Here is a 21,882-nt window from a genome sequence, read left to right on the forward strand (position 1 = left end):
GTACCTAACTAAGGCAGCAACAGTTGAAGGTGGAGTGGAGGGTGATGAAATAAAGTTAGAAAAGGTATTAGCTAGCTAATTCACAGGACTTAGTGACAACTTGGTAACCATAAAGTTATCTCTAGCTTGGGTGGCAAGATGGATGGCAGAATTGTCAGTCATGAACAGGAATTGAGAGCTTTCTCTCCATGAGGTTGGAGTACTTAACTTTGGAAATAAGAGACTATTGACTATTTTGATTCAAAGGAACTGTCTCAGTTTCTGTGCAAGACTCTGCAGGTTATAGTTTCTACAGGAAAAATAAATGTCTCCTCAGCAGTCCTTTGACCAGAATTGGTGCAATTCAAAAGAAAATGGAACAGAAAAAAAATAATTTTGGAAACTCCTTGCTACATTGTCTGAAAATATTACTGCAGTATCCAGTATGGTAGCCACTAGCCGTATGTGGCTATTAAGTACTTGAAATGCAGCTAATGCCACTAAGGGACTGCATTGTCAGTTTTAATTATTAATTTAAAAACTGATACTTGGTTCCATTATTGGACAATTTTTAAATATATTAGGAATAACTTAGATATATGATCTACTTTTTCAACTGTAAATTTCATGAACTCTAAATATGATCTAAATCAGTCAATCTAATTAAGGTCAAGTATTTCCTATGAAAATTTAGTGTCTGAATTGAGGTGTGCTGTAGTGTAAAATACTCTACTTCCTATAGCCAATAGCCACATGTAACCATTGAGCATTTAAAATGTGGCCAGTCTCAATTGAAATGAGCTATAGTATAAAATACACACTAGATTGTAATGACTTAGAATGGAAAGAAAAAAGAATGTAAACATCTTGTTTGTTTATACTGATTAATATTAAAGTGATAATATTTTGAATATATTAGCTTAAATGTATTAATAAACTAATTTCACTTTTTTAATGTGGCATCTAGAAAATTTACAATTGTAACGTATCTTACATTATATTGCTCTTGTTATGCCTCGTGGATCCTAAATGCCTAAAAAATGTTTGTTAAACTAGGGAGGCCGAGGTGGGTGAATCATGAGGTCAGGAGTTTGAGACCAGCCTGGCCGATAGGGTGAAACCATCTCTACTAAAAATACAAAAATTAGCTGGGCATGGTAGCATGCACCTATAGTCCCAGTTGCTCAGGAGGCTGAGGCAGGAGAATCACTTGAACCTGGGAGGCAGAGGTTGCAGTGAGCCAAGATCACGCCACTATACTCCAGCCTGTGCAACAGAGTGAGACTCCGTCTCAAAAAAATAAATAAATAAAATAAAAATGTTTGTTAAACTAATGAGTACTTGTTTAAGGGAAAGAGTAATTTTAAATGTTAGCATGATTTATTTTAACACAGGAAGAATTTAGCTAAAACCCTTATATAAAACAGTAGTACTTCAGAATGTGCTGTGATGTTTTTTATTTTTGTGTTCTACATAGGAATGGAGAATAGGTGCCCTAGAATTTAGGATGAACTCGTTATGGCTACCAACTTGGGCATCAGTTAGATTTAAACTAACAGCTCTACTCACAGTTATTCTGCTTTAGTGATACTTAAAGAGATCTTTGTTACCCCTGACTGTTATTCAAGCAGAAATATATTGCTAGCCAGAAGTGTATACATTGACTGGGGAAGTTTGTATATGATAAATTTGGTAAACTTATTGTTTATGTTTTTTTCCCTTTCCCTATGTAAGGGTCATAAGGCAGGGATTTGTCAATTTCTTACACTATTATATCTTCAGAACTAAGAATTGTATAGGCGTATAGTTCATTCTCAATATTTATTAATGGATAAACTTAGGCATAGATTAAAATTAAGGTATAAAGCTTCTCATCTTTCAAGATTGCTCTATTTCCTAAAATAAGTTCTTTCATCTGTTGTAGTAAATATTTTTTCATAAAGCCATAGATTCTGGACATTTTAACTGATAGTCCACAGTCTGTCATTTACATTTTGTTGTTATTGTTGTTCTGTTTAAACATATTCAGTGAAAGAGAATTTATTACCTCAAAGGACAATACTTTACATTTTAGGACAGCTCTCTTAGAAAGTTATTTGTTACAATAAGCTTAAGGAAACATATCTTTGTAAATTTGATTCACTTATCTTTATTCTGTCTTCCAATGCAAGTCAATAACAACAAGAAACATTTTCTATATACTGCGATAGTGTGAAAATATTTGTTGTTTTCCCTTTTAATCTTGTTTCAGAATTATTTTCCCCAGTACTTCAACTGTTTAACTTAATGAACTCTGTTCAGATCTTATATTGTTCATATCAGTACCCTAAAATATGTTAAAAGAATTCATAAACTATGGCACCCCAGATTACTAAATAATCTTGGGATGGCAGGATTAATTCCTGCTAATTACTTGGGATAGCAGGAAAAATTCCATAATATTTTAAAAAATTTTAATTTCCAAATATGAACATTGAAGGTCAGTCCTATTGAAGATAGACAGAAACATATATTTACTAAGAAAAAGAAAATTTAGCCAAATTTTAAGGTGGTCAGTAGTAATAAATCAGTTCCTAAGTATTTGGATAGAGGATCTGAGAAATACTATTCTTATCACTCACTATGTGTAAAGGACTGAATTTCCTCTTTTTGTCACTTTGTATGCTACATGATAAAGAGTATTTTGGTGTGGGCCGGGCGTGGTGGGTGACGCCTGTAATCCCAGCATTTTGGGAGGCCAAAGCAGGTGGATCACGAGGTCAGGAGATCAAGACCATCCTGGCTAATGCGGTGAAACCCCGTCTCTACTAAAAATGCAAAAAATTAGCTGGGCGTGGTGGTGGGCACCTCTAGTCCCAGCTACTCTGGCGGCTGAGGCAAGAGAATGGCGTGAACCCAGAAGTCAGAGCATGCAGTGAGCCAAGATTGTGCCACTGCACTGCAGCCTGGGCGACAGAGCGAGACTCTGCCTGAATTAATTGCATCAACATGGCTGCTATTGATGAGAAAGCATGTTTTTAAACAATCAAGGCACAAAATGATTAAAGAAACCTTTCTTCATAGTGAACCAAACTTACATTTTTGGTGTGGTACCCAAATAAAAGAAATATGCATTATGAGTTTTGCTTTTGGGGGTCTGATAACCTTACTTTATAACCAAGAAGGAACTACTTATCATAGTCTTTCCCCTGATTTCTGCCAGTATTCAACACAGGAAGTCAGTAAGTATATCCAGTGTTGTAAAGATACTGTTTGATGCGGGGCTTTGCAGTTCTATGAAAAATATTACTTTTTTTTTGATACAGATTGTTTTTATGCCTTTTCACTAAAAAGGGAAGTGCTCTAATGGCATTTTAACAAATTGTCAGGCAAGTCCTGAGGTGAAGATGAGGCAGAATGCCTATTGACATCTGCTATTTCCTGATGATCGCACTTTTGTTCAATAAATATACAAAAATAAAAGATTAATAGTAAAACAAATTCACATGTACCAGTCATTCAGTTTTATCAGCTTATTTCTTCTGTGTCCCTCCTTTTCTCCAATTGTTCATAGTTATTCAAGTGTCATAAAAATATTTAGAATACATGTAATATGTACAGTATGCATTTTTACAATTTGTTTTTTGAGTCATGATCCAACTAAGCTCTCAAATGTTGCAGTTAATTAAAATATCTCTTAAGTCTCTCTAAATGTAGGTTCCTCCACCATTGCTTTGCTTTGCTTTTTATTTCAGTTTTTAAGAAATCAGATTTTTTTCTGTAGAATGTCACACAGTCTGGAATTTGCTGTTTGCATCCCCATGGTGTCTATTAACATGTAATTCTACCACGTGAATGATTGATAGTTAGAGCTAGAGCAATACATTTAAGTATAGATTATCATCTTTATTTTACAGATATTTCTTTTTTCTTTTTTCTTTCTTTCTTTTATTTTTTTGAGACGGAGTCTGGCTGTGTCGCCCAGGGTGGAGTGCAGTGGCACGATCTCTGCTCACTGCAAACTCTGCCTCCTGGATTCATGCCATTCTCCTGCCTCAGCCTCCCGAGCAGCTGGGACTACAGGTGCCCGCCACCATGCCCGGCTAATTTTTTTTTTATTTTTAGTAGAGACAGAGTTTCACCGTGTTATCCAGGATGGTCTCGATCTCCTGACCTTGTGAACCGCCTGCCTCGGCCTCCCAAAGTGCTGGGATTACAGGCGTGAGCCACCATGCCTGGCCCAGATAATTTATTTAAGCTTATTTTTTATTTGGCTAAAATTCTCATAGTGGTTAATCTCTTAATTCAGAGCCTATACTTTTTCCACCATACCAAGTGCTCAACTTTGGCAGAACCTTTGCATCATGATGGGGAGCTTTCAAAGATATCATTGCCAAGGTCACAAATCAGACCAATTAAATCAGAATAATTGGAGCTAGGACCTAGTTATCAGTGTTGTTTAAAGCTACCTAGGTAATTGCATTGTGCAGTCAAGGTGGGAAAACTAGTGTACTATGCCATGCCACAACTTGGTGTTGTGTTAAACATGTACAATATTAAGACTGTGGAAGAATCTTTAGACTATATTGATAATAACATAGATCAACTTTTCAGTTCCTGTCATGCAAATTATATGAAATATTTTTCATATTCCTTTCATCTGGGGTGCTGCATCAAAAACATAAATTTGGTTCACTATGGAGAAAGATTTCTTTAATCATTTTGTGCCTTGATTTTTAAGAAAATATATTTTCTCCTCAGTAGCAGCCATGCAGATACAATTAATGTTGGCGTAGCTCCCTTACATACCACAGGACTTCCATCATGTTGTGTACTCAGAGATACTGCAAGGAGAGGGAGATCAAAAAACATACCAGGCTGTAAGTCAATGATCTCTGAACTTTGTCTTCTTCAACTTTGTCTATCAAATACCCTTTAAAATTTAATATATTTGACAAGTGCCCGAGGATCCAGTAGTATAGCTTAAAGGAGTGACTACCACAATAAGCTCAGATTCATGTAAAACTTTTCATTCACTTTCATAATTTATTTGTTGTAATATAAATTTGAAATTTCTTATCATGAAGTCAAGATGGTAATACTGTAAGTTGAATCACTTTCATCCTGCAATCATTTATAATGAGACATTACATACCCCGGACAATATCAGCATCCACCCCAAGTACCAACTTTAAGAGGCTGTATGCTAGAATTTCCTGAAAGTCAAGGATTCATTGTGTCACATGTCCAGCATGCCAGTCTTGCTGCTTGACCACACAGGCCTCAAAGGTGGAGCTTTTTATGCTAACATTGCTTTTTGATTGCTTTCCTTTGGATTGACTTTTCCACTCCTTTTGGGATAAGAGCTGGCAGAGAAAGCTTTCCAAAATTTTTCATCTCTAATTTTATACCACATGTACTTCAGTATGTTTCATGCTCCAAACCTAATTAAAGCATCCAGTTCTCCTAGGATGATAAATAAAAACAACCAAGAAGCTGGTTTAATTAAATCAGCTTTACTTGGTTTATTTGGTCTCCCACACATTTACTTGATTAAATTTTGAGAATGAATTTACTAAGATTATGTGTTGATAGGGTGTATAACAGTATTTTTCATTCTTAAAATGATTCGTTTTTGAATAAAATCGCTCTGGCTTCCCTCTTCTCACGATTGCCAAAATATTGATAAAAAGACATGCTGTACAATTTTGGGGTTTTGAAACAACTTGTATCTTTTTAGGTATGTGACATTAGTCACATTTTCTCAATAATTGAAGTTTAGGTTATTTAAGCATAAATGTAAATACGTTAACTACTTACTATATAAACCTCTAGACCATTATTCAAAATATGTTAGAATCTGCCTTTCAGCTTAGTTTTTAAAATAATTTATAGTCTTTCCATTTTGACTTTAGTATTTAGTGCTGTCCATTTTAGTTAAATGAGTATAAAATATGTAACCTGTTCTTAGCATTGTAGGCCATAACATTTATCACATTATGTCATTGTTGGATTTGGTTTTTCACTACTATGTGGCAACTGCCTTGTGGAGCCAGTTCTGTTTTCACAGCTGTCATTAAGTAGAGTTATGGTCAAGATCATTCATTAGGTTTCCCCGAAAACTTCTACAACCGTGGTTATTGCTGCAGCTTTTAAGAAACACCTTATCAGGAGACTTCCCTTGTTTGGTTAATACCTTATTTCCTAAGCTGACAGGCAGTGAGTAGTCTAGTGTTCATTTTATTAAACATATGTTTTTTATTATTATTAAGGTACAGGTAACACCAAAATTAAAACTGAACTAATATATTAAACGCACAAAACCCTCACGATCTCTTCTCAGTCTAGCCAGCAAAATCCACATAGAATTAATTTTGTCCAAAAGTGAAGGAATTCTCTGTGTCTAAAGTCACTACATTGAGAAATCACATTTCTCAGATAAAGGGAATTTTTTTAAGTATTTTTTTTTTAATACTGATCGAATAATCAAATAATATTACAAATTATAACTCCAGAAGACATTTAATAAATCTAAAAAAGAAATCAGAAGGATTAAATACTTAATTGGAATTTGTAAGTTGATAGGTACTGACTTTCATAATATGGTCATGCACCACATAATGACATTTTGTTGGTCCCCTGAGATTGTAATGGAGCTCTCTCTTAGCGATGTCATAACATCATAGTACAATGCATTACCCTCTCTATGTTTAGATATATTTTGATACACAAATCCTTATCACTGTGTTACAGTCACATATAGTATTCAGTACAGTAACGTGCTATATGGTATGGCCTAGAAGCAATAGGCCATACCGTGTAACCTAGTTATATGGTAGGCTATTCCATTTAGGTTTATGTAAGTACATGCTGTGATGTTCACACAACGAAATTGCTTAAAGATGAAGATGCATTTCTCAGAACATATCCCTGTCATTATGTGATATGTGACTATATTTCTATGTTGAGAACCTGTATAGTTACAAATGAAAGTTTTAGACTATTCATATGTTTTCTTTTATTAGCATTTGACACCCAGGTTTTATGCCTAATATCGTCTGTTTTGACTACTGATTATGTTATCTTAAAGATATTAACGACCTCAGGAGAGTTTTGAACTAGTGTTTTGCTTTCCCTGTTAAAAATATTCTTCGATTGCTAGCCCAAAGTTATGAGCTATAGTATTTCCATTAAAAATCTTTATCTAGGCCAGGCGTGGTGGCTCACACCTGTAATCCCAGCATTTTGGGAGGTCAAGGCATGCAGATCATCTGAGGTCAGGAGTTCGAGACCAGCCTAGCCAATGCAGTGAAACCCCGTCTCTACTAAAAATACAAAAATTAGGCCAGGTGCCGTGGCTCACACCTGTAATCCCAGCACTTTGGGAGGCCGAGGCAGGCGGATCATGAGGTCAGGAAATCGAGACCATTCTGGCTAACACGGTGAAACCCCATCTCTACTAAAAGTATAAAAAATAATAGCCAGGCGTGGTGGCGGGCGCCTGTAATCCCAGCTACTCAGGAGGCTGAGGCAGGAGAATGGCGTGAACTCAGGAGGCGGAGCTTGCAGTGAGCCGAGGTCGTGCCTCTGCACTCCAGCCTGGGCAACAGAGAGAGACTCCGTCTCAAAAAAAAAAAAAGAAAATACAAAAATTAGCCGGGCGTGGTGGCACACACCTGTAATCCCAGCTACTCAGAACTCTGAGGCAGGAGAATCCCTTGAACCCAGGAGGCGGAGGTTACAGTGAGAGGAGATTATGTCGTTGCACTCCAGCCTGGGCAACAGAGCAATACACCGTCTCAAAAAAAATATAAAATAAAAAGCCTCTAATATAGACTGTGAGAAGAGGCAGGATGTATGGGTGACAGACTAGTTTATGATTTTAAATATTAAAATTCTAAAATATTACTTTATTTTTAAATTTATTATTTTTTGAGAAAGGGTCTTGCTGTGTTGTCCAGGCTGGAATGCAGTGGCACACTCACAACTTACTGCATCCTCGAACTCCTGGGTTCAAGAGGTCCTCCTGCCTCATCCTCCTCAGTAGATGGGACTACAGGCATGTGCCACCTCATCCAGCTAATTTTTTTTTTTTTTTGTAGAGAGAGAGTCTTGCTGTGTTGCCCAGGCTGGTCTCAATATTCTGGGCTCAAGTAGTTCTCCTGCCTCACCCTCCCAAAGCACTGGGATTACAACCACCTCACCTGGCATAAAATAATAAATAGTGAGTAGGGTAAATTATATATTATAGCTTCTATCATACCATTCCCAAATCAAACAGGAAGAGATATAAGGTAATATAATAACTTCAATTCGAATAAAGTAAAGGAAAAGGATTATTAAATTGAATATCTGAATTATGAGAACAGATTATGTTCAACTGTTAAACTGGTAGTGTTTTCAAAAGTGCTTTATTTTATTTCCCATCATGTTATTATAATAATAATTGACATCTCCTTCAAACTCTTGGATATCTAGGCAAATTTAAATGACTTAGCAATATGTGTGTAAATACTACAGAAACAGAAAGGGCAAGAAGGAGACTTATTGAGCTCATTTTATGTTTGCCTGACACTGTATTTATAAATTTGGATGACTTCGAGAAACCGAAAACTGCACTCAGAATAGCTTAAACCTGTTGTTTCTTGAAGTGTGGTTCCCAGACTATCAGCAGCAGCAGCACCTGGGAATTTGTTAGAAATGCAAATTCTCAGACCCCATTTGAGTCTCATTAATTAGAAACAGTTTTTGGAGCCCGGAATTCTGGTATAACAAATACTCCAGGTGATTTTGATGCCGGCTAAAACTTGAGAGCCACTGATTTAGGTCTCTAATGACTAGTTCTGTCCAGAGATGAACTAGTCAGAAACCTCCTCAGAAACATGGCTGGAAGGATACTTGAGCAAACTCAAGGCCACTTTAGGAAAGAGTGTGAGGGTGGATATTGAATAGGCAACCAACAGAATAGACTACGCCATGCTTGGTGGTTTTTGGTTTTGTTTTTAATATATCATTTAAACCTCATTTTGGAACACACATCATATTTGTTATTTTAGAAAATGTAGCTGGAAGTTATGACAAGCTTTCAAAATGCTGCTTCCACCACCACCACCACCAAATTGTATAATATTGCTGATGAGTTGTTAGCAGAGTCTGTAATGGAGGGGTGGAGTGTGACCACAATGCACTGTATGTAGAAGAGAACTTTAAGCCTGGTGTGAAGATAATGATGCTGTGCCTATGAGGAACTGTGGGAGAGATTTTAGGCTAAGTGTAGTGGGGCTGAATGAGAGGAATAGGGGAAATGTCTGGTATGTGGAGGAGGTAGGGTGTTCACTGTGGGGTGTGCTGTGCCCTGTGTGAGCGCATGCTGGAATGTGGAGGAAGGAGATGGGGGCGGGGGTTTGGTTGGGATGCAGTATTATGTGTTAGAAAGGTGGTGTGTGTGTGAAAAGGTGGCATCATATACATACAACAAAGTGAAGTGGAAGGAGCAGCTGTACCTTAAAATGAAAGAAATTTTCAAATGTATCATCATGACATTGATACTCTAATTAAAGCTGAATTCTAGTTTTAGTTTATATATTTTTATAGTTTATATTTAATCTTTGAAAAATTCACTTCTTTGGTTATATTCAAAATATCACTGGTTAGTGAAGTATATGTAGGCATAGTGAATATAACTACCTTTTCAAGAAATTAGATGTTAGAGAATGCAGTATAAAAGCAGACTGTGTAACACACAAAGGAATTTTCAGGTCACTTTGAATATTTGTGTAGGATTTATTTGTAGCACATTGGCTTGGTTTTTACATAGTCATTCTGTAAAATTTTAGGGTGGAAGAGTCCACAAAGGACATCTTATTGCTTAAAAAATGTTCATGTAAAAGATGCAATGTTGTTTTACTGTTAGCTGTAAGGAACATAATTTTATGACTATATGAACAAACAACAAAATGTTTATTAAAATCATTCATGTGCCTTGAGAGACTCTGGAAATTATATTTACTCCTTTTTTGTTACTGGGTTACTTTTAGTTTATTTCTTCGTGTACTGATGTTTGGAAATATAGGCTCTGTATCTTTAAAGTTTTGAGCCCTTTCTTTGCACATTTGGGTACAGTGCAGCCAAACTTAAGCATGGGAAATTCTCTCTTCCCTCCCCAGCTTTACAGCCTCCACTCAGGACTATCATTGCTATGGATACTCCTTAGTGATTAGCCCTCTCTCTTGTCAATCAAATCTTTGTCTCTAGCAAACTGTTTTGTCACTGTAGTAAGGCTCTGGTGCTGGAAATTTATCTTTGACAGAGGAAGAATGCTTTTGAAAACAGTTCTTACGTGATTTTATGTAACTTAATTTACCCTGGAAAGGAAATGTCTCGTCTCTGGTATGGGAAAAAAGGGAGAAGACATCAACCAATTAATCATAAATACACTCTGGTAAATCTTAGTTATTTTAATTTGTATATATGCTAGTCTTTTCATGGTAACATTATGAAAAATTATACAATTTCTGAAAGTTTAAGCATAGAGGATATTTATAGAATACAAAATTTTATGATTGTACAACGTACCTTGAAGTTGTTTCTGTTAATTCTGAGTATCTTCAAAAAGGGAAATTAATAAGGGGCTGTAATTTTGTTTCATATTGTTTTGTATGTTCTACACCAGCAGGAAGATACCAAATCTTAATTCCTGCCTTAATGTTTTTTATTTTAGCTTAACTTTGTAGAAAAATATTCAGGATTTTCTCTTGCTTGAAAATAAATTGAATAGAACAGAGTAAATTAATTATTATTGACTGGATCTCAAACCAGATTCTTTTATAATATTGTTTATTTAAGGGTATAATTTTAAGAATCTGACTAAAAGGTTTTTAAGCTATTTAAAAAGTTTTCAGGCAGTGCTACCTAATACAAATCTTTAAACGATATCCTAGTAAGGAAATTCAGTCAACCATACTATTGTAAGGAGTTTAGTTACTTTTCTGTATGTGTATATTGTTATAAAATGTCCATTGCACTTTCTATGGTAATTTGGGATTGTATTTTGCCTTATGTTTATTTTATTTTTACTGTAATTGTAGATGATTTAAAATCCAATAAGGACTTTGGGAGATGCCCCCAAAGCAGCTTGCCTCCCTTAAATGTTAAGTGTGTCAAAATATTAAAATTTTAATAGGTGTTATTTTTAATTGTAATTTCAAAATTCATTTATATGTTACATCAGCACAGAGGGGTTTAGGCACCTGAAATGATTGAATTTTTAAAATTTGTGGTTAGATTTACTAGATAAATCAGTTAACACCGTCTTTTTTTTTAAACCAAGAACAATGAAGCTATTCATACTTTTTTTGAAGTTTGAATAATCATTTATTCTTAAGTTTGCAAAGACTTCAATACAGTTTATTACAAATACAAGCAAAATAAATTGTGGGTATTCTGAAATTTATAGATCAATCTAATTAATGTGCATCAAACACTTAATGCTGATTACAGTTACCACGTCCAAGTCCTGTTCATTCGTTATTTTTATTTTTATTTTTGACACAGAGTCTCACTTTGTCACTCAGGTTGGAATTCAGTGGCGGGATTTTGGCTCATTTCAACCTCCACTTCCTGGGCTTAAGTGATCTTCCTGCCTCAGCCCCCCAAGTCGCTGGGACTACAGACATGCACCACCACAGCCCGCTAATTTTTTTGTCTTTTTTATAGAGACTAGATTTCGCCTTGTTGCCCAGGCTGGACTTTTTAATCTCCTGAGCTGAGCTCAGGAGATCTACCCAGCTCTGCCTCCCATAGTGTTAGGATTACAGGCCACCGCGCCCAGCAAGTTCTGTTCGCTCTTATGGGAGGCTATATAATTTTGTCAGATACTTTATTTCATGCCTGAGCAAGAATGCTTCCTACTCATTGGTCCTTAGCTCTGCCCATACATATATATTAATTGAACCCTCACAGTAATTCTGAAAGTTTGGTAGAATTATTTCCCATTTTGAATGACTAGTTGAAGCATGGAGTGGTCACTGAACTGAATTTTCGTGTAGTACAGAGACAGCTTGACCCTAGTGTGTCCAGAATTGGTGGGTTCTTGGTCTCGCTGACTTCAAGAATGAAGCCGCGGACCCTCGCAGTGAGTGTTACATTTCTTAAAGATGGTGTGTCCGCAGTTTCTTCCTTCTGGTGGGTTGGTCTCGCTGACTTCAGGAGTGAAGCTGCAGGCCTTCACGGTGAGTGTTACAGCACTTAAAGGCAGCACATCTGGAATTGTTCATTCTTTCCAGTGGGTTCGTGCTCTCCCCGGCTTCAGGAGTGAAGCTACAGACCTTCACAGTGTTATAGCTCATGAAGGCAGCATGGACCCAAAGAGTGAGCAGCAGTAAGATTTATCTTAAAGAGTGAAAGAACAAAGCTTCCACGGTCTGCAAGGGGACTGGAGTGGGCTGCAGCTGACTGGCTTCAGCAGCCTGCTTTTATTCCCTTATCTGACCCCACCCACATCCTGCTGAATGGTCCATTTTACAGAGAGCGGATTGGTCCATTTTACAGAGACCTGATTGGACCGTTTTGACAGGGTGCTGATTGGTGCATTTACAATCCCTGAGCTAGACACAGAGTGCTGATTGGTACATTTACAATCCTCTAGCTAAACATAAAAGTTCTCCAAGTCCCCACAAGACTCAGGAGCCCAGCTGACTTCACCTAGTGAATCCTGCATGAGGGCTGCAGGCGGAGCTGGCCGCCAGTCCTGAGCCGCACCACCACTCCTCAGCCCTTGGGCAGTGGATGGGACACGTTGGGGAGGCTCAGGCCTTGCGGGAGCCCACTCAGGAGCGGGGGCTGGGACATGGCAGGCTGCAGGTCCTGAGCCCTGCCCCATGGGGAGACAGCTGAGGCCCCGCAAGATTTCGAGCACAGCACCAGCAGGCCGGTACTGCAGGGGGACCGTCGCATCCTCCGCGGCTGCTGGCCTGAGTGCTAAGACCCTCACTGCCCGGGACCAGCAGTGCTGGCTGGCCACTCCAAGTGCGGGGCACTGAGCCTGCGCCTGCCACACAGACTTGTGAGCTCCACCCGTGCCCCGGTTCCCACCCATGCCTCTCCCTCCACACCTCCGGTTCCCACCCGTGCCTCTCCCTCCACACCTCCGCACAAGTAGAGGGAGCCAGCTCCAGCCATGGCCAGCCCAGAGAGGGGCTCCCACAGTGCAGTGGCAGGCTGAAGGGCTCCTCAAGTGCCACCAGAGTGGACACCAAGGCAGAGGAGGCACCAAGAGTGAGGGCTGCTAGCATGTTGTCACTTCTCGCTAGCACATATTGTAGTTCACCAGGATGACTTTGAAGTTTTTCTGAAATAGTACAGTGTGATGTGTTTTGATGTGTAGACAAGCTGAAGTCCCAGTTTTCTAGTTTTCTTTGCTTTAAAGCAGATAGGCTAGGAGCTGTAAGGCAGGCAGTTCTTAAGAAAATTGGGATGAAAAGGATTAGCAGTTCATTCACCTGTTTTGTAGATTGAGATCCCTGTAAGAGCCGGGCGCGGTGGCTCAAGCCTGTAATCCCAGCACTTTGGGAGGCCGAGGCGGGCGGATCACAAGGTCAGGAGATCGAGACCACAGTGAAACCCCGTCTCTACTAAAAATACAAAAAATTAGCCGGGCGCGGTGGCGGGCGCCTGTAGTCCCAGCTACTCAGGAGGCTGAGGCAGGAGAATGGCGGGAACCCGGGAGGCGGAGCTTGCAGTGAGCCGAGATCGCGCCACTGCACTCCAGCCTGGGCAACAGTGTGAGACTCCGTCTCAAAAAAAAAAAAAAAAAAAAAAAAAAAAAAAGAGATCCCTGTAAGATTTTGCCTGACAAGGGGCTCTTATGCTTTTAAACTGGAAAAAAAAAAAAAATTCTAAGAAAATAACCAGTATTTCAGAGCAAATGAAATTTGACATTTTGGAGTTTGTAATGTGTAGCTTTTTAGAATTATTTGTCTTTACCCAACAAATATGGCCATATTATTACTACCTCTGTAAGAGAGATTATCACTGAGGTATCTGTAGATACATTGACAGTTTTCCAAATGCCTATGTATATAGTATCACGTGACTTTACAGTAACCCTGTGTGTTAACCAGATTTTTTTGTTTTATAAGTGAGTTAATTTATGTCTCAAATACATTAATAATAAGAAGCATACACTCCTAACAAAATTCATGGCATGAAATTAACCTTTTGCCAGTTAGCTTCGATGAGAACCATATTGATCAAGCATGCTTAAGTTTTGTTACCTTTTATTTTTTTAAGGCCGTTTTATAGTTTATTCTGAAAACTTAAACTTTAATCATTCATTTATATGAGGCTGTTCATGTATTTGATATATTCATGTGCCATACTTTACCTTGTTAGTGTCTGTCAATAAATCGTAATTTACTTGAAATTATAAGCCCATTTTATAATAAGGATTTAGTCTTAATCAAAGTCACAAATCATTAAATAACATCATTGTTTTATTACCTTTATCAATAGTCACTAATTTCATCACCATTTTCTTAGTTTAGGCCGTCATATACGAAAGAACAGACTTTTTTTAAATTTAGGCTTTCATATATGAAAACACAGGAGAAAAGTTTGTATGTCAAATTATTTACATCTGTTCAAGAATTAGCTGACAGGTGGATTTTTAGGAAGAGCTAATTGAAATGTAAAAATCTTTCCAGTGACTTCAGCATGAGATAATAATTATAATGATGAAAATAATTACTTGTACTGACAGTGTATACCAAATATTGTTCTAAACACTTAGTATGAGTTTCCTTATTTAATCCTCACAACCCTGTGGAATATTACTGTATCTTCTCCATTTTACAAGTGAAAAAACAGAGGGACATAGCAATCACACTACAACTAGTGCACGTCAGAGCTGATGTTTTAATCTAGGCATTCTGGCTCTATCCAGTGCCCTTAAGCTCTTTGCCATACTTGCCCTCAAAAATCTTCAGAATATAACAAGAGGAAGAGAATTATTTATTTCATCATATGTTTAATGTATCAGAACCTATTTTATATATACTTTATACATATTATTTATTTCTCATAAAATGTACGAGTATTTCCATTTGAAGAATCAGAAATGGAGAAACTAAATGAGGCTCCCTAAGTTCACAATACTAATAAAAATCAGAATCAGAATTAAGGTAGCAGTCTAAAACCAAAGCCAGTATTCTTCAATATTACTCTGCATATCTATAGTAGATAGTCATAGTACATTTATTAACCAGTATTTATGTATCTCTTATGGTAAGTGAAACATCTTCTGCTCTCCAGTCACAACCTAGTTGAAAAAAGTATACACATATATTCAATGTAAAATATTTTTTCTTAATTTATTTGACTCAGTTGTTTTTTATTTTTCATTTAAGTAAATTTAATAGCATGGGAGGCTTTCCAGCGAAGACCAGAAAACCTGCTAGATATATTCTAAGAGAGCTGTAACACTGACTCAATAGTTGAAAAGGATATCTTATGTATACTAGTTATGAGGCATAATAGTAAAATGAACATCTGTGATGTACCACTACGCAGTATTAGAACTAGAACATCACTGATGTAGCTGCATCTGTCTGTGTGTTTTTTTCTCATCTCATCTTATGTCACCTTCATATTGGTAACTACCTCTCTGGATTTTTTTTGTTTTATTATCCCCCTAACTTTTTTTAATTAATAGATTTCATTTTTTAGATCAGTATTAGGTTTACAGAAAAATTGAATGGAAGGTATAGAGAGTTTCCATATACTGTCTTTTCCCCAAAACACAGTTTTCCCTGTTACTCACGTATGACATTAGTGTGATATATGTTACAGTCTATGAACGAATACTGATACATTGTCATGCAGAGTCCATAGTTTACTTTAGGGTTCATTCTTTGAGTTGTATATTCTGTGGGTTTTGACAAGTGTGTAATGACATGTATCTAGTTGTAGAATCACACAGTATAATTTTACTACCCTAAGAATTCCCTGTGCCACAGCTATTTATCACTCATTCCCTTATAGTGAACACCTGGCACCCACCAGTCTTTCCACTGTTTTGCATTTTGCAGAGTGTCATATAGTTGGAATCATACAGTACTATGTAGCCTTTTTAGATTGGCTTCTTTCACTTAGGAATTTTTATTTAAGATCCCTTCATGTCTTTTTGGCTTGACAGCTCATTTCTTTTTATTGCTGAATAATATTCTATTTTATGGTTTTATCCACTTCTTTATCCATTCACCTGATAAAGAACATTTTGCTTCTTTCCACCTTTTGGAACTTATGAAAAAAAAAAACTGTTACAAACTTTTGGATGTAGATTTTGTGTTGACATAAGTTTTCAACTCGTTTAGGTAAATACCAGGTAACATGATTGCTCTATCCTATGTTAAGGGTGTGTTTGGTAGGCCACTGTGGTGACTCACACCTGTAATATCAACACTTTAGGAGGCTGAAGTGGGAGGAGTTTGAGACTAGCCAGGGCAACATAGTGAGACCTTGTCTCTGAAAAAAAAAAAGAAAGAAAGAAAAGAAAGAAAGAAAAGAAAGGAAGGGAAAGGAAAGGAAAGGGGAAAGGAAAGGAAAGGAAAAAGGAAAGGAAAAAGGAAAGGAAAGGAAAGGAAATAGGAAAGGAAAGGAAAGGAACCGCCAAACTGTTTTTCATCTGGCTATACCCATTTTGCATGGCATCCACAACAAATGAGAATTCCTGTTCTCCACATCCCTGCTGACATTTGCTGTTGTCAGTGCTTTGGATTTTGTATTTTATTTAAATAGGTGTGTAGTGATATATCAATCTTATTTTACTTTGCATTTCCCTGGTGACATATCATGGTGAGCGTCCTTTCATAGTCTTAATTTCCATTCGTATATCTTCTTTAATGAGATGTGTATTCATGTCTTTTGTCCATGTTTTAATCAGTTTGTTTGATATCTTATTGTTACGTTTTACGTAAACATAGAGATAGAACAGACAATTTTGTCTCTTTCCTTCCTTTCTGTATTCCTTCATATATTTTGGATAACAGTCCTTTATCATTTATATATGTTGCAGAGATTTTTTCCCAGTCTGTAGCTTGTCTTTTTCATTCTCTTGGCAGTGTCTTTCACACAGTAGAAATTTTTAATTTTAGTGAAATTCAACTTAATACTTTTCTTTTTCATGGATTGTACTTGTGGTATTTTATCTAAAAATGCACCTTCAGACTTAAGGTCACAAAGATTTTTTTCCTATGTTATTTTCTAGGAGATTCATAGTTTTGTGTTTTTCTCTGTAGTCCATTTAGTGTAAAGAACTTTGTCTCAATTGACTGTTCTGCAGGAGGATATCCAGTTGTTCCAATACTGTTTGGGGTAAAGACCATTATTTCTCCTCTGAATTGTCTTTACTCCTTTGTTAAAAGTCAGTTGACCATATTTATGTGGGATATTTCTGAGTATTTTATTGTGTATCATTGATCTGTCAGTTCTTTTGCCAAAACCATGATGTAGTGATTACTGTAGTTTTATAGTATAATAAGTCTTAAAGTTGAGTAGCGTCAATCTTCCAACTTTGTTCTTTTTCTTCATTGCTTTCTTGGCTATTCTATGTCTTTGCATATAAACTTTTTCTATAAATTTTAGAATCAATTTGCCTGTATCTATAAAATAGCCTGGTAGAATTTTGATTGAAATTGTATTGGATCTATATATCAAGTTGGGAAGAACTGACAGCTTGACAATATTGTGTCTTCCTATCTATGAACGTGGAATATGTATTTAAATCTTTTCTTCATCACAGTTTTCTACTTTTTTTTCCACTCAGATCTCTATGTATTTTGTTAGCATTATATGTATTTCATTTACATTATGCTAATATAAATGGTATTCTTTTTAACTTTCAAATTCCAAGTTTTCATTGCTGATACATAGGAAGATTGTTGACTTTTGCATATTAATTGTGCACTCTGAAAGCCTGCCATGATCACTTACTAATTCCAGTAGTGTCTTGGTTGATTCGTTGGGATTTTTTTATACCAACAATCATGTCATCTGCTAACAAAAACAGTTTTACCTCTTTCTTCCCTATTTATATAACTTCAATTTTCTTCCTTTGTCGTATCGTGTTAGCTAGGACTTCCTGCATAATGTCAGGTAAGAGTACTGACAAGGGATATCCTTTCCTTGTTCCCAGTCTTAGTGTGAAAGTGTCTTGTTTCTCACTATTATGTGTGATGTTAACTGAATTTTTTAATACATGTTCTTTATCCAGTTGAGGGAGTTCTCCTTTATTTCTAACTTCCTAAACCTTTTTTATTAGTGTTGGATTTTGACTAGTGCTTTTTTTTGTATCTGTTGGTAAGATCACATGATTTTTCTTCTTCACCATGTTGATGTAATAGATTACATCAATTGATTGTCAAGGTTGTACCAGTCTTGCATAGGTGGGATAAGTTCTACTTGGTCATTTTATATAATTCTGTACATTTGTACATTGCTTAATTCAATTTGCTAGTGTTTTGTTGAGAATTTTTGCATGTATGTTAATGAGAGATAATTGCCTGTAGTTTTCTTTCTTGTAATGTTTTTATTTCTGTTAGAGTAATGCTGTCCTCACAGAATTAGTTAAGAAATATTCCCTCTGCTTCTGTTTTCTGGAAGAGATTGTGGAGAGTTTGTATAATTTCTTCATAAATGTTTGGTAGTATTAATCAGTGAGTCTGTCTGGGCCTTGTGCTTTCTGTTTTAGGAGGTTATTAATTATTGATTAATTATTTGAATACATATCTGTCTTTTGGCCTGTTTTAGGAGGTTATTAATTATTGATTAATTATTTGAATACATATCTCTCTTTCTTTTTTTGAGTTGGGGTTTTGCTATGTTGCCTGGGCTGGTCTTGAACTCATAGGCTCAAGTGATCCTGCCACCTCAGCCTCCTGAGTAGCTGAGATAATAGGCATGCATTACCTGTTTCTTCTTGTGTGACTTTTGGTGGTTTCTGTCTTTCAAGGAATTGGTTTGTTTTATCTAGATTATCAAATTAATGAGTGTACAGTTTTATAGTATTTCTTTATTATTCTTTTAATATCCATGGGATCAGTAATGATGGCCCCTCTTTGTTTCTGATATTTATTCTCTCACCCTCTCTCATCTATCCTGGCTAGAGGTAGAGGTTTATCAATTTTATTGACCTTTTCAAAGATTAAAGAACTGGCTTCTGGTTCCATTGCTGTGTTTCTATTGATTTTGTTTTTAATCTATTGATTTCTGCTCTAATTTTATTTTCCTGTACTTCAGATTTAATTTGATTACATATTCATTCTTTCATCTCTTAGCATCTTAGTTATACTTTTTAAAAAAAAAACTTTTAAAAATGATTCCTCTAGAATTTGTAATATACATTTTTTTAGTATAGTTTATATGGTGAAACCCTGTCTCTACTAAAAATACAAAATTAGCCAGGCGTGGTGGCACACGCCTGTAGTCCCAGCGTAGTCCCAGCTACTCAGGAGGCTGAGGCAGAAGAATCACTTGAACCCAAAAGGCAGAGGGTCTGAGGCAGAAGAATCACTTGAACCCAGGAGGCAGAGGTTGCAGTGAGCCGAGATCATGCCACTGCACTCCAGCCTGAATGACAGAGGGAGACTCCGTCTCAAAAAAAAAAAAAAAGGATATGGGGATATGGCTCCCCTCTTCCTTCCCCTTTTTTCCTGTTCCCAGTATTGATGAAAGACAGGAAGTGATTTTAATTGGAGATTTTTTCAAATCAAACTTCACTAATGGAATTCATTCTGGATTTTTTTTTTTAAGACAGGGTTTTGCTCTCTTGCCCAGGATGGAGTGCAGTGGCTTGATCTTGGCTCACTGCAGCCTCAACCTCCTGGGCTCTGGTGATCCTTCCACCCTGCGTCACCAAGCCCAGCTAATTTTTTGTATTTTTTGTAGAGATGAGGTTTCTCCATGTTTCCCAGGCTGGTCTCAAAATGGAATGTTATTTTGAAAGCAGTAGTTTTAATTTAGGCAAAATGGGGCAAAGTTTAACATAATTCTGGTCTTATTTTGTAATAAAGACTGTTAATATATGATGAGATGTAGTAGAACAACAGCTTATGTGACTTCAAGGATGCTGTAGTATGTTCTTTTTGTTTGACACAGAAGCTCAGAATTATATTTTCTTCTTTAACATATTTTTGGGACCAAAGTAAGTATAAGTGACATTGATTAGATAGTATTTCTTTTTCTCTTGCATTTCCCTTTACTGAGAAAGTAGTAAAAATGGCACTTGACATATAACTAGCAGATTTTTGTTAGTGTGCAAGACAGTTGAAGGAAGGGAGATTTGGGGTTTGTTTTGGAGTAATCTTGGGGAAATACTGGAACATCCGCAAGGTATTGTTCTTTATATCTAAGAGATGAACATGTTCATATTCATGAGATTGGCAGCAACTGAATTTTCTCTAGTCTGTTTTTCTTAGTCCATTTGTAATAGTGATGGGTGGATTTACCCCTGCCTTTCCATTGGTAATTCTATAGAAATAAAGACTTAGGAAAATACTTTCTCTGTGTGAGGATCCTTTGTCAAAGACTGAAAAGACTAGAGGGTGGCATTTAATTCTGCAGAATATAGGTCATGGTACTTAGTTCCTACAGATAGGACTTAGCAGTATATCCAAATACTTTATTCCTTAAGAAACAATTTTTTAGCCAGTGAATGCACTTTTAATTGGAAGATCTTGGTTTTCTCAACTGTTTACCCCTAATAATTCAGAGCATGATATGGGATATTTTGGAGAAATGTATTCATATTTTAGTTAGGTTTAATCTTGTGGGTAAAGTAATAAATTATATACATGGAGCATGATTTACCAGGGGTATAAAAATTAATGTAAGACTAATTCCAGTTTCCTCATATGTACTGGGAATATATAGCTCTTTTATCTATTTATTTTGAGAGAAGGAAGTATATTTCTGTACTCAAATTCAAATCCCTTTTTTCTATTAACTCACAGACCTTTTTTTTTTTTTTTTTTTTTTACAGTTTTCTTTATCTTCATGCATCAGGGCAGTCAGGGCATGAGTAAATGTTTAAGGTTAAGGAAGCAGAAAGTTTTTTTAAGTTCTAGAAAAAATTAAAATTGAAAAAAATAAATTTGAAAAAGTAGATTTGTGACATGAAAGAAACTATGACTTTATCAAGTGTTATTAAGATAAGCTTAGCCTTATCATGGCAGTTTATTGTTCTCTTATTAGTAACTCCTACTCTCAGCAGTGCTGATACAATTAGGTTATGACTGATCTCTTTTGTGAGCATAATTTAATTTCACTTCCCCCCAGAAAGTGTGTTTCCTCTAGTAAATGAAGGAGTTTTAGAATATAGGTATAAGATCGTTGGTAACTGGAGGGATAGAAGGAAAGCAGAGGATAGATAAGTTGTAGAAGGAAAGCAGAGGAGTAGATAAGTTATATGATTTGAGAATCCTTGTCTAGGAGACTGTTGGATTGAAGTCCATGAAAAAAGAAAGAAAAATATAATTGGCCATTAAATATTTCTAGAGACCTGTTTTGCTGGGCATAGAAAAGTAAGCCCATGATGTTTTTTATTTTTAGTACCTAATTTTTCTTTAATCTTTATTGAAATCCTATTGTTCTTAATTGAAAGTCCTTCATTATTTTTATCTAATACTGAAATATAAAAATCAAATTCAGAATAATCAAAATGTTAAAAATAGTTGAGATGTCAAACTTGAAATATTCTCATTCAAAAATAAAAGCCAAAAATAAATAAGTAGGCTCTTCAGCCATTATCATTTAGTCCTCAGGGTAATTGGTGAAAAGTAATCAAGTAAAAGTCGTGTTAATAATAGTAGCTCTCATTAATATGTCCTGGGCACTATACTCAGTCCTTAATATGCATTTCCTCAGTAATTC

General features: G+C 36.3%; 1 protein-coding gene and 1 non-coding gene across 13 annotated transcripts in view; one reads left to right on the forward strand and one right to left on the reverse strand.

Annotated features, from left to right (window-relative positions):
• OXR1 (oxidation resistance 1) overlaps positions 1-21,882 on the forward strand; it is a 469,361-nt gene that overhangs the window by 430,553 nt on the left and 16,926 nt on the right. For 2 of the 12 annotated variants that reach the window (XM_015145864.3, XM_015145865.3), the window contains exon 1: positions 10,197-10,399. The exons of the other annotated variants lie outside the window; for them this stretch is intronic. In XM_015145864.3, coding sequence (XP_015001350.1) covers positions 10,334-10,399 — 66 coding nt within the window. In that variant the 5' untranslated portion in view covers positions 10,197-10,333. Of the gene's footprint in view, positions 1-10,196; positions 10,400-21,882 lie in introns of those variants that run through there. 12 annotated transcript variants of the gene reach the window in all.
• On the reverse strand, positions 15,379-15,440 carry LOC114680477 (U7 small nuclear RNA). The gene has a single exon (XR_003732698.1). It is a non-coding gene; the product is annotated as a U7 small nuclear RNA (small nuclear RNA).

Source organism: Macaca mulatta, chromosome 8 (assembly GCF_049350105.2).
Source record: "Macaca mulatta isolate MMU2019108-1 chromosome 8, T2T-MMU8v2.0, whole genome shotgun sequence".
NCBI lineage: Eukaryota > Metazoa > Chordata > Mammalia > Primates > Cercopithecidae > Macaca > Macaca mulatta.